The sequence below is a fragment of the Pundamilia nyererei genome, unplaced genomic scaffold (assembly GCF_000239375.1).
Source record: "Pundamilia nyererei isolate P.nyererei 1_Seehausen unplaced genomic scaffold, PunNye1.0 scaffold00253, whole genome shotgun sequence".
Classification (NCBI taxonomy): domain Eukaryota; kingdom Metazoa; phylum Chordata; class Actinopteri; order Cichliformes; family Cichlidae; genus Pundamilia; species Pundamilia nyererei.
The window spans coordinates 255,029-267,572 of record NW_005187654.1 but is presented as its reverse complement, the minus strand read 5'-3'; the positions used below and the strand labels follow the sequence as shown (position 1 = coordinate 267,572).

General features: G+C 43.0%; 1 protein-coding gene and 1 non-coding gene across 2 annotated transcripts; both read right to left on the bottom strand.

Annotated features, from left to right (window-relative positions):
* Positions 1-699: 699 nt before the first annotated feature.
* polr3e (polymerase (RNA) III (DNA directed) polypeptide E) lies at positions 700-12,018 on the bottom strand. The gene is made up of 21 exons (XM_005749691.1): positions 11,838-12,018; positions 11,004-11,108; positions 9,163-9,213; positions 8,927-9,004; positions 8,567-8,682; positions 8,404-8,486; positions 8,111-8,218; positions 7,490-7,539; positions 7,059-7,178; positions 6,854-6,939; positions 6,647-6,691; positions 6,457-6,548; positions 6,132-6,252; positions 5,921-6,002; positions 5,774-5,833; positions 5,293-5,450; positions 5,135-5,196; positions 4,581-5,041; positions 3,237-3,314; positions 2,074-2,196; positions 700-1,994 (listed from the first exon to the last, which is right to left on the bottom strand). The coding sequence occupies exons 2-21, from the start codon at positions 11,040-11,042 to the stop codon at positions 1,938-1,940; spliced, it is 2,070 nt and encodes a 689-aa protein (XP_005749748.1). The 5' UTR covers positions 11,043-11,108; positions 11,838-12,018; the 3' UTR covers positions 700-1,937.
* Positions 12,019-12,161: 143 nt separating this feature from the next.
* Positions 12,162-12,243, bottom strand: trnal-aag (transfer RNA leucine (anticodon AAG)). The gene has a single exon. It is a non-coding gene; the product is annotated as a tRNA-Leu (tRNA).
* Between the last annotated feature and the right edge of the window lie 301 nt (positions 12,244-12,544).

Below are 12,544 nucleotides of genomic sequence, written 5' to 3'. Positions count from 1 at the left end.
TCACGTGATTAACCGTGAACATGGCTTCCATCCCTTGGAAAAACGTTATGGTGCCGGTAAACCTATGTAAAACATCGGAAGAGTCATTATTGCTGCTCAACACTTTGGCTCCTCACAAATTTGGTTTCTTCTGATTCTGGCCAGGGTCTTATTACTAGCCCAAGTAGTTATTGTGCTGTAATTCACTTTTAGATCTTTATAGTTGGTTACATATGCGTCATATTAAATAGGATCGCTTCCCTTTCCTGTGAATTTCCTGTGTCCTATGGTGGAGATCATTCCCAAGAGCCCTTTCAACGTGGGCGTGGCACCCACACTGGACCTCAGCAAGGTCAAAGTGACAGGTGTGGGAGACAGTATGTACCTCAGTGACTGTTTTTGTAAACTATAAAAAACACTATTTTAGTATCCTGCTGGTCATAATAAAGAAAAAAAACATGAGCTTCTGCATATTTTGGAAGAGTTTTGAGGGATAGTAAATGGAGCTAGAAATGACCAAAAACTGCCTCCTTTAAAGACTTACTGTTGTAAAAAAGAAAAAAAAAAAAAAGTGAAAAATCAAATGCTCTGATTTTTCACGACACTGCACCAGGAGTGATTTGGTACCTAGAAGAAATCCATATACAGCAATGCCTATTCCACATTTCACAAAAAACTACAGCAATAATGACAAAAGGCATCAAACATTTAAAGTGTTTATTGAGCAAAATAACAAACCAATAAAAAAAAATTTTACTTGGAATATTTGATGATGGAGGAAATCAGATTTGGCCTGAATTTCAGCTCATATGTCCACAAATGCAATGTGTTGGAAATCAAAGCGTTACCTCATATGAAGGGTTGGAGTTTGTCCTGAATGCCTTGTGAGGCAGAGGCACTTTAGACGGAGGCTCAAGATAGCAGCACGTGGCGATAACATGGGCGTATCAGCCGCATCGCCACTTAGGAAGGTCCAGTGTTTGTGTGCTGGACTGGTGTTTGCACAGAGACAGATCTACATTTTATTCCAAATCACATCTTTATTGGTTCTCATCAAGAAATCGGTCACTCAAAGTTCCTCTTAAAGAAAGGAAAATCTGAAACTCTACATTCAGCCAACAAAAACCTCGACATTCATTAAAAAGTTTAGAAATCAGTACGTGTGACTGAATAACAGAAATGTAGGAAACCATATTTGATGAAGCAGCTTTCAGGTCCACGATTGCCAAAGTCAGAGATTTCAGTTCATTAATACTTTAGCTTGGTTTGGTTTTTTTCTTACAGTATTCAGCCATATTTTATCCAAGCATTGAACCCTTTAAACCCACCTTCCTCTTTTATGCAATAAATAAACATATCATACTCAGCTGATACTCCTTGAAGTCAGATTGGTGAAAGTGTAAAAACTAAGGGAGAATTTTGGTGCCTAAAAGGCCTTAAACAACATTTGCCTTGTTGGTGAAGCAATAAAGTAAAATGTGTTTTTTCTCCGAGGAAATTCCCAAGGAGGGGTGAAGTGAAAGCACTCTGAGCCACAGCTGCTTTCAATTGTAAACAGCAAACTGATGTGGAAAAGGTTTAGCTAAAGAATAATCAGATTTCAGGTCATAAATGCAATAAAACAAACAAACAAAAAAAATAAAACTACCAATAAACCGCAAATATTCATCTTTCTAGTTCTTCATTTTTTTCCTCCCTCTCAGGCTTTCGAGCTGTCAGAGTACGAGGGGAGCTTCAGTCCTCCCACTGAGTCGGGGCGCTCACACGAAGATCAGAAATGCTTCAGCTGAAATGAGAAAAGCTTCTTGTTCTGAGCACAGCTTTGTCCTCTAGTCGCCCACTCTCAGAGCGGGGCGAGCTGCTGTGATTGGCTCTCATCTTTCCACTGCTCTCCTGCGGGACACCTGAGAGTGGATATGATTGGCTGGGGGTGACTGCATGGGGGGAGGCTCCCGGGGTCAGGACTGTATTGTTCCCTTTAGGTACCACATCCCTGCGTGGCTGCTGCAGCACTCCTGAAAACCAGACAACAGGTTAGATCAGTGGACAACATCTGGTTGAAAAGCAGACGTTGAGACTCAGAACTGGGCTCACATTAAGCAGCCGGTCGATGTCGGCTTTAGACACGTCTCCAAGCTCCTGAGCCAGTCTGGCCTGGATTATGTTCCTCCTGACCCGGTAGTTCTTGGTGAACACATCATAGAGCAGCCGGCGGTGCTGCAGGGAGAACAAAACCACACAGAAGTATGAATTCAACTCTGCAGACTGCAGCTGAAACACCTGAAGTGAGCAGACTACCAACATATAACAAGGTGGTAAATACATCAGAGGGTTGCTTGGGCGCACTGGTGGTATAAAAGACGTACAGAGCTTCTGGGTCTTAAGTGTGAAACTGCACAGAAGTGCCTTAAACCTTCATTCCTTCTAATGGGCACTGACTTCCAGTCCTATACAAATTTCAAGGAAAACGCCCCTCTGCCCCATGTAATCATGTTTTTAGTTTAATAGGCTCAGTCACTCATCTGAGGTCATCTTGCATAAAAGAAAAATATGGTTCACTTTGGGAAATTTTGGTCATATTATGTCTCAGAGAGGAGGCTTATCCTTGGGATTAGCTAATCACTTGTGACTGACAAGACATGAGTACGTGAGCCAAGATGGGGATGGCAGAAAATAAACAAGATACGGTGGCCAAAATGCTAAAACTGATCCCCCAAAACAGGATTTCACAAACCAATGGGTGACACAGTGGCTTCACCCATCTTTTATGTACAGTTTGTAGTTAAATCTTAATATCACTAAATCAGCACATTAGGAAATATGGATAAATTGCAAGACTGGGTCAGTAGCAGCTTGTTTTTGTAACTCCTGGCAAAAAGAAATGCTTTCACATGTAACAACACATAAAAGCACAACTTGTTTGATGTAATCGGCTAAATTCAGTGGCTTGTTTTATTTCTCCTTGTTTCCAAATGCTGTGCTGAGCTAACTAAGTAGTGGCTGTATGATATTTATTGGTCCCTTTTTAATTCTGCACTAGCGTTTTAAATAAATTAGCAATGCCACACACTGATTGACCAAAGCAAGTCTATGTCAGAAATCGAAGAAAACACTTCACAGAACTGCATCTTACTTTAGTGTTGCAGTCAGACGCAATCGTGGCCCACACTGAAACATCACTGATTCATTAAAAAATAATAATAATAAATTATTTTTTTTAATTCTTGTGAAGTTCAGCGATTGCTGTGAGTGTTTACCTTGTCGAAGTCCTCTCCGGTCTCCCACAAGCCAAACACCTTTTGTTCATCTGGGGCTGCTTTGGTCTGAGCAGGAAACTGAAGTTAGAGGGAAACAGAAATGTTAGGCAGGAGGATTTGATCCTTAAACCTGCTCTTAGCTCGACTGCCTGCTCAGACGGAGTCTTCTGAGATTATGATCTGAGTATCATGTTATGAAACAGTGTTGTTTTTCTCATCATTTTGGTTTGAACTTTGAAAATTCTCACATCACTCTTTGATATTTAAACAAACTAATTTGAATATGATGAATATGTAGCCAAAGGGGCAACACTTCCTGGTTTCTTTGCAGAGTACTAACGAATCATGTTGGATCAGGCTTTGGTTGTATGTAAGTGAGCACTTTGTGTGGAGGGCAAAGGAAGAGCTGCAATTGCCAAATAGCATCATAAAAACATCTGCTACTAACTGCTCTAACTACTCTGTTTCTTATTCTTATCTGCATTTTTAAAGAAACAAAGTCTTGGCCCAGATTACTCATAAACTACTCTTGCTGCTCATAAACCCCTGAAAATGTTGTCATCACCCTCAGAGTCTAAGTCTAGATTCTCTGTGGGTCGACAATAGGTGAGACGAGATGAGTTCAACTGTAGCTAGACACTGGTTTACAGATTGTTGCAGCTTTAAACAAAGTCTCTAGTTAATAGCCAAATGTCCCATTAAAAACCATTTTAGCAGCATGGTTCAGTCACATGTTGTTTGCTGAGTTTATATAAACTCTTCTCTCTGCGGTGCTGATGTTCCTCACAGATTGATCATATGCTGAAAGACTAAATTCAGTGGTCGGGCTCAAGTCAGGCCCGAGGCCCTTTACAGCATGTTCTCCTACTCGCTCGCTCCGCTGTCCTGTCTCCTCTTCACTGCACTAACTACTAAAGACCCAAACACCTAAAAATAATAATAAAGAAAAAACCTCTTCATAGTAGCTCAAAAACAAAAATGAGGGAGGCGCCATCTAGTGGCAGTATTCTGCAATTGCACTTTGCAAGATAACTGCCTCTCTTATATATCATGTGGCCTGAGAATGCCTCGGGATCCTCTAGGAGGAGCTGCGAAGCACTGATGGGGAGAAGGATGTGTGGGATATCCTGCTTAGTCTGCCTCCAGCACAACCAAACTGTGTTTAAGAGGAAGATGATGGATGGTTAGAAGTTATTACATAGATGTTTAGATAAGATGTCCACTAAACCAGACTCCAGATGTTCGGATTAGCCATTTCTACTCTTGCACAGCAACAGCCAAAACATTTCTGTGATAATTTTGTGCTTTTCATTCCAATAAATGACATACAAAAAAAAGACTCACAGGCACCATTATCTGTTTGCACTGTTGGCTGAGGAGTATGGCGTCCTGTAGCATGTGATCTGAGATGGAGTGGAAGACGCTCCGGCCGACCGGTATGGACGCCACGTGGAGGTTAAACAGCCTCTTCAGCTCATTCAACGTGATCACAAAATGCTTCCGGAAAGTTTTTATCACAAAGTCCTGCAGCTCCGGGTACGCCGTGTTGGCGGGACTCCCTCCGTTGGTGTGATCAAAGTTGGGGGAGGTGGCACTGGGGTAACCATTGAGAGAACCGTTGGGGATTGAGGAGGAGCAGGATGTGTCCATTGGCTCGTCTTCACTGTTGCTGACGGGCTCCTGTTTGATGTGGATGCTGCTTCCTGCGCGTCTGTCCTCCAGGTCCTTCTGCAGAGTCGACTGGTTTTCTTGCGCTCGCTCCTGAGCCATCTTCAGACGCTGTTCCCCGCTGATGTGGACAGGATCTAGAAAACACCGCATGGATCACTTGAATAAGCTCAGCAGAGTATACCGATATCATTTGAGGGGTGTTTGACAAAATGTAACTCGGTACAAACCAGGCTGAGCGGACTTCTTTGGCACAAAGTCTTCTTTAGAGAAATTAAACACCTTTTCCAGCCTTCGGGAAAATAAACAAGCCAGATTATTCCACTGCAGCAAAAACATTTAATAGTGCTAAACTACTGATGTGCTGCCCTTTCAACGTGTCGCTTACTTGCTCTGGATGCCAAGCCACAGCATGTTCTGCCTGTGGGCAACATCTGGGTGTTTCTTGATAAAGTCTACATCAGTAGGCAACAGGAACTCCCAGCCCCGGTTTGCCCGAGGAGCTGCCACATGTTCCAGGAACTCTTTCACGTCTTCTGGGGGAAGCTGAAGGAAGAAGGAGGAAGGTGTTAGCTCTCTTTACCTGAATGTACCGAACAACTTCAGCTTCCAGGTCACAAATGCAAAAGAAAGCAATACACTGAGGGACATTAAAGACCCAACAACAGCATCCTTCCACATCCTGATTGTCGAGGATGCAACACAACTTAAAGGACTAATTCAAAGTGCAATGAACCTCTAATTAAAAATAAATAAATAAAAAACGCAGCCTAAGCAATTAACTTTGCACAGCTACTTCTCCTGAGCCATGTCGGTTACTAACAAACAGAAACATTGAATCAAGCATCTCATTTTGGTCTCGTCCTTACTTTGATGATTGATGCGATCTCCTTTCTCATCACAGAGCGCTCCAGAGTGAACCTCCACATCTACGAAATGAAAAGATGACTTAAACTGTGCCTGTCAAGCATTATGCTGTAGCTTAATTAAAGGAGGAACAACTGAGAGAAGCTCACCACAAAGTCTCTGCCACGACAGAGCACCTCAGCAGGAACACCACTGTGAGCACTGAAGGTGTTTTTGGGATACAGAACATCACTGTGGAGGAAAATTTAAAACCCACATCAGTCATTTCCCACTCAATATAAAAACATGGAATTAGACAAGACCTGCTTGACCTGTGGTTCATTTTAACGTTTCAGTTAGATAAAAGATTCCTGGTCTTACCTCTTGATAACCCAGTTCCCCTGAACCAGCAGCGCCACCTGTTGGATGCAGCGCAGCACTGAGGTCGAGTCTGTGCCAGACGCGAGCAGGCCCATCAAATTAGCAAATGGCATTACCTTCACTGGAGAGGAGAGACAGCGAAATGAATGGTATGATGATGATGTTGCCGTTTATGCTTTAGTGCCCCCACGTGGTACAAAGAAAAACTGCACAGGGAATGTTGACTGCCATGGATGTTTGCATGTGTGTTAAAAAATAATAATAACAATACATTGTAAAAAAAATAAAATAAAATAAAAAGCTGTTCTTTATCACGTTATCCTACCATTCTTCATCAGAGTCTTGACTTGTTCTCCGAGTGGCAGAGTGCGGAGCTGGGCCATAGAGAGCACATTACTGGGACCCACAGGCTTCACCCTGACACACAGAGAGGAAAGCAAGTTAATGATACGATTCACAGACTGTCACTGAGTTGGCATGCAGATGTACGTGCCAGAAGAGAGGGGCACACTTACACTTTCTCCTCTGCAAGAGGCGGCATCAGCATCGCCAGATACTCCCTGAGAAAATGAGAGAGGAGTGAGAGAGGAGAACAGAACAGCAGCAGAACTAAAACTGCATCAACATACAGCTCATCAGTGCCTAAGAAATAAACTACACATCCAATTTAATTCAGATAATAAAAAAGCACAAGTATCAAGAAGTTATTTATTTGTACTCACTTTGGAGTTTTGACCAGTTCAGAGTTCTCCGAGGCATCCACTGACTGACAGAACAGGTACTGCCTTTCATGCTCCGAGCGCCCGCCCTGAATTCGATGTTGCAAACACAAACTGCTTTATGATGATGCATAACCAGCACAAATCTCATAACGTCAGCGCTCATGAAAGGAGACAAATTCATCCCAATGGTGAGTACTCCCTCTACCTTGACTCCGTGATAGGTCAGGTGAACCCAGGGCTCCTCCGCCTGCTTCTTCTGAAGGAACTCGTATGACTGGATCCTCCTCTGTCGGGCCTGCTCCGACTCGGGACGAGCAAACCTCACCTGGAGCACGAGCAGGAGAACTTAAATCAGTGTAATTATGATAATGGATTGCATTTTCACTATTCATTCACTCTCACATTCACACACTGGTGGAGGCAAGCTACAGTTGTAGCCAGACTGGACAGACTGACAGAAGCAAGGCTGCCAACAGCAGTAGGCGGTAGGGTAAAGTGTCTTTACCCTGGTCTTTACCAAGGACACAACGACCAGGACAGACAGCCCAGCAACCTTCCGGTTACAGATACGCTTCCCAACCCCCTGAGCCACGGTCGCCTGAGCTTGACCGTAAGTGTTTGTGTTTAAGCATTTACCGTAATAGCCTTGGCTTCCTCCTCAGCTTCATCCTGGGAGGAGTCTCCACCTGTACACACAAGACTCTGGTCAAATAACTGTAATCATACCTGCTCCTACCATGATGTTTGAGGAAACATCTAAAAATAAACATATAACATGCTTTAAAGCAGGGATGGGGAATTAATTTCTCCAAGGGGCAAATATTAAAAAACTGGGACTGTTGTGGAGGTCCACACCAATAAACCCTCCACAACAGTCCCAGTTTCTTATAACTGCCACTTGGAAAAATGTAAAGAAGAGCTACAAACTCATTTTATTCATTCTTAACTTCAGTAAGGATGACATTTGGCAGCCTCCCTTGTACCCTAATAGAAAAGTGTAAAACCTCAGTGAAGAGTTTCTGGGGTTTTCCCCAAGGCTGGCTGCATAGGCAGAAACTATCCTCACTAACATCTGATGCACACGCACAGTCATTTTGTTCTGTAAGCAGGCATGGAATACGACAAAAATCACTCAGTTCAGGAAAGATCAAGGTTTTCTAGGAGTAAACGATTAAGGTTTTCAAACAAAAGATAAACTGTGTATACTAAATAATCCTTCTCAGAATTTAATCTGGAAAACAAGAAAAGCAGGCACACCTTCATTGGCCGCCTCCCTCTCTCTGGTTTTGTTGTCGGCCTTGTCCAGGTAAGAGAAGCTGGGCCTCATCTGAAGAATTCCAGTCAGAGGTGTGACGTGAAGCTCACCTGTTAACGCCATCAATAAAACAACCAGGTCATAAATCCTACTGTGATTGGAGTGGACTCATCATAATATGTGTGGTTCAATGGCTGATTGTTTTTATCTTTTGGTGCGAGGTCACAAAGCCAAAACACAAACATGGTGCCACAATGTACTATACGGGCTGCTGAACCCGTTAATCAGGTCAGACCTTTGCGAAACACAGCAGCTGCGTATCTGGAGGTGTTGGTGGTGGCCTGGATGGAGGAGAAGGTCTGCTTGTCCATCATTTTACTAGAAAGGGGGAAAAACTGAACAGTCAGACCAGAAGCAGGACCTGAATCAAAGAAGAATGTATAAATCAAAGAACATACGCAGAGTAGGTGTTGGTTTCGTCATAACCCGTGCCGTCCACATTTAGGGCGATTTGCTCTCCTTTACTGCGACAGTAGTTTGGACTCACTGTGTCCATGGATATTTCCAGCTCCACCTGTATAAGAAGCCGTACATAAACGATAAACAACTACAAACACCCGATTTAATGACTTTCAACATTTCTGAAAACTTGTAATACAAAAAATCTTATCTTATAATTTAACCTGATGTAACCAATTAACTTGAGAAATTGGTGATATCCAATACTTTAATATTTCCTCCTATTCACACATCTCCCCTGAAACTGAAACACATTTTCAACAAAACACAAAATACATCAACATCAAGTTTCTGGTTACCCTTTGCTGCTTGGGTTTGATCTTAGCCGCCAAGTGGGTGACATCATCATAGGTCATGGTGGCTGGTTGCACAGGGTACTGCATCAGGGGAAAGCGGTGAACTCAATTAGTGACTCTTTGAACATTAAACATCAATCACACCCCAGACGGTCTAGATAAGTTAGAGAAACTGCTCACATGTGGGCTCGTGAGGTCGTGCTCATCAGTGCACGGGTACTACAAAGGGAAAAGCTCACCTGGAAAAGATACAGCTTATCTGCGAGGCTTTTGGCGAGGTACACGTCGATCTAGAAAAAACACAAACATAGATCAAAGTCAAACAGGCTGACGTCAGGAGCCAACAGCCAAACCAGACTTTCCTCCAAAGTTCCCGAACTCAGGGTCATAGCAGGGTGAGAGGTTGGGTACACCCTGGACAGGTCGCCAGTCTGTCGCAGGGCTAACACAGTGAGACAGACAAGTAGGGCTGCAGCATTTGAATATTTAAGTAATTCAGTTTGCCTGTCGACTCAGAAATCGAATGAAACTCACAACACACCTGGCAGAACATCATGTTATTTAGCTCGTCATATTCCAGCCACAGAAATTCTTTTGTCCATGAAACCAAAAAAGCTGCGCTTTCTTTTTGCCTCATAGTCTGATTTGTCATAACTGTTCCGTTGTGTGGTCGGCTTTTCTTTGGCTGCCCCTTCTTCACCCTGACCTCTCTTATTTGGCTGAGCAGAACTAAAATACCGGCGTAAATCCTGCTGCTTTTACACACGCACTCACATAACGCTCAGCGATTCTCTGCGCGATCAACCTCTCACATGTTTAAGCTTGCTGCGGGAGATTTCACTTGTCACGTTTGAATAGTAAGCTAATGAGTGATAAGACGATGTCAGAGGAATTGGTGCGCAAATTATCGTTACTCACCAATCAGTGCTGTCGCTCTCTACACACCGTTCGCGCGATCGCAAAGTAAAGTGAAAGCAAAAAACAAGCACAAATTCAAACGTGATTTCAATGTCACATATTGACAGTGGCTCGTCGATGTCAATGACAGAATTACTCAGCTACATTTTCGAAAGAATGCAAAAGCATTGACATATATTTTTCCTTCCTATGATAGCCCGACGGGCAGGGCTGAGATAGATTTTGGTAGCCCGACTGGAAAAAATCGCTAGCCCTGGGACGTCGAGCTAGCAATTTTGCGAGCCCTGTTTTTTCTTTGATTCTAAACATTTTGTTAGGAGAGCCTTTAAATGAATATGGCTTAGTACACCCCATGCCCTCTTTAGATTCACCTCTGTGTGCTGCAGGTATCACTGCAATACAAAGTATTAAAGTTGTCTTCAGACTTCGTTAGCAGTTAATCCGCATAATTTAATGTAACGCCTGTAGCCTCTTTGTGGTGCGTTTATGTAGACAGAGACAGCGTGTCTTTGGGCTGTGGGTCGAGCACTCTGAGAGAACATGCAAAACCCACAGAAAGATACTAAATTCGAACTCATGACCTTCTTGCTGAGAGGCAGGAGTGCCTCACAACTAACCACCGTGCCACCAAGTAAATAATAGATTATTAAAATCAGCCGTGTCTCCACTTAGTTCAAACAAATCTTTTTCCTGCTGAAAAATCAGCTGCCAGAAGTAGTCAAGCCATGATCACTAAGCAGTTAATGAACTGTGTCCCTGTCAAGTTGAAAGGCACTGTAGAACCTTCAGCACCAATTACTAAAGTACATATTTAAAGTCATTAAATATGTATGCTGTACAATCATTCCACCCTGGAAAATGATCACTTCAAAGAAATAATTAAAAGCCAAAAATTGCCAATGACGACTATATGTAAAATTCACACTACAACTATGAGTATAAACGCTGATATTTGCTGCCAGGTGATTTCATTACCTGTTAATACACCGAACAGAGACTATGCATGGAAAACACCTGGGAACTCTTTACTTCCCGTGAGGCTGTTCACACTGATAAACGCAGAACAGCAATAAAAGGTGCACAGGGCAGAAAAAATGCTGTATCATACTTTATTAGGTCAGTGAGACGTGTAATATCCTTTCACTTAAGGCTGTAAACATACCTCCTCTATAATGGGGTCGTCGTCATCACCGCTGGCCATGTTGATGTGATCAGAGCAAGAAGGTGAGATGGGCAAATCTTGGGGGAGAGGGGAAGGGGGTGCAACCTGGAAAAAATAAAAAACAAACTGGGTCACAGGAGCTAAATGTGCGGCTGCACACTCCTGTTACTGTTATGGAGTGGCTACACCCAGGCAGGCAACAAAGGCACCAGATGACAGGAACTTAGTGATCCTGCACATCACAGTTCAATCAGGAGGTGTCAGTATTGGTAATAGCCGATACTCTTCAATTAACTCAACAAGTAAACCATAAGATGCTAAAGTAGTCAACTTCCTATGGTGATTGTGCCGCCTGTCATGTGATGCTTTCACGGACACACGTAAAATCCACATGATGCAACACAGCAGTAAAAGACTCCTCCTCGTGGAAACATAACCCTATCAAACACTGTGTCAAGCTAATAAAAAAAAGTATGACGCCAATTTACTGGCTGCCTATATAGAGTGTTTATGGTTAAGTTAGCTCCATTAGCAGCAAACCCTGCGAGCATTTATCACAGGGCCTACACAACACAGCGGGTGCTTTTTTTTTTTATTCCTATGTAAAAACAACACCAATATAAAGAAGATAGGATACACAGCACTAAGCTGAAGATGTCTGTTTCCTGTAAACAAACGTACAAGCAACAATATTAGCTACCAAGGCGGTAGCTAGCAAATGTAGCCTAGCGTGAGCTAGCTTAGCATGGCGTGCTTAGTTAAAATAACACAGATTCAATCAGCGGGCCTGATTTTAACTCTTCTTTATGTAAGAATAGCAGATTCCTCCCTCACCTCCACACTTCACCGTTCAGCTTTAGCTATCTCATCCGGGTGTAGCTAGCCCAGGAACGTGGTGCGGAGAGCTGCTGCTGAAGTGGAGTTTAACTCAAGACAGCTGTAGTCTACTGCTGCTGTGATACCATGTTGACTCTGCTCCACACAGACACGTGGGGAGGAGCCCGCGCCCATAATGCACAGCGAGTCCGCTTGTGTCATTATTTTAGTACGCTGTTCATTCATAACCAACTACCCCTAGGTATTACCTAGGTATTACTTGTGGACAATTTAAGTTTTCAGATAAAATTGTTTCGCGAATGGAACGGGAAAAACATATTCTGGCAGCGGTGGGATTCGAACCCACGCCCCCGAAGAGACTGGAGCCTTAATCCAGCGCCTTAGACCGCTCGGCCACGCTACCGTTGTGATACAATACATTGAAACAGAGGCTAATAGCAAATATAAAGCCTCCTGATTATAAAGTTTGGGTTGTACCCGTTTTAAATGGACTTCAGACAAAAATGATGTAATATGAAATCCAAGGACATGCAAAATATACCCTGAAGTCTCCTGGGAAATTAAAAATTGTGTTTTTTATTATTGCACTTCTATTAAGTTCGTTTTTTGAGACTGCAGCAGCAAATACAGGATAAACTTGTCCTCAATAGACAGAGAGGAGTCGTTACAGACTTTAACTTCAAATCACGTCTGCAGCACAGAGT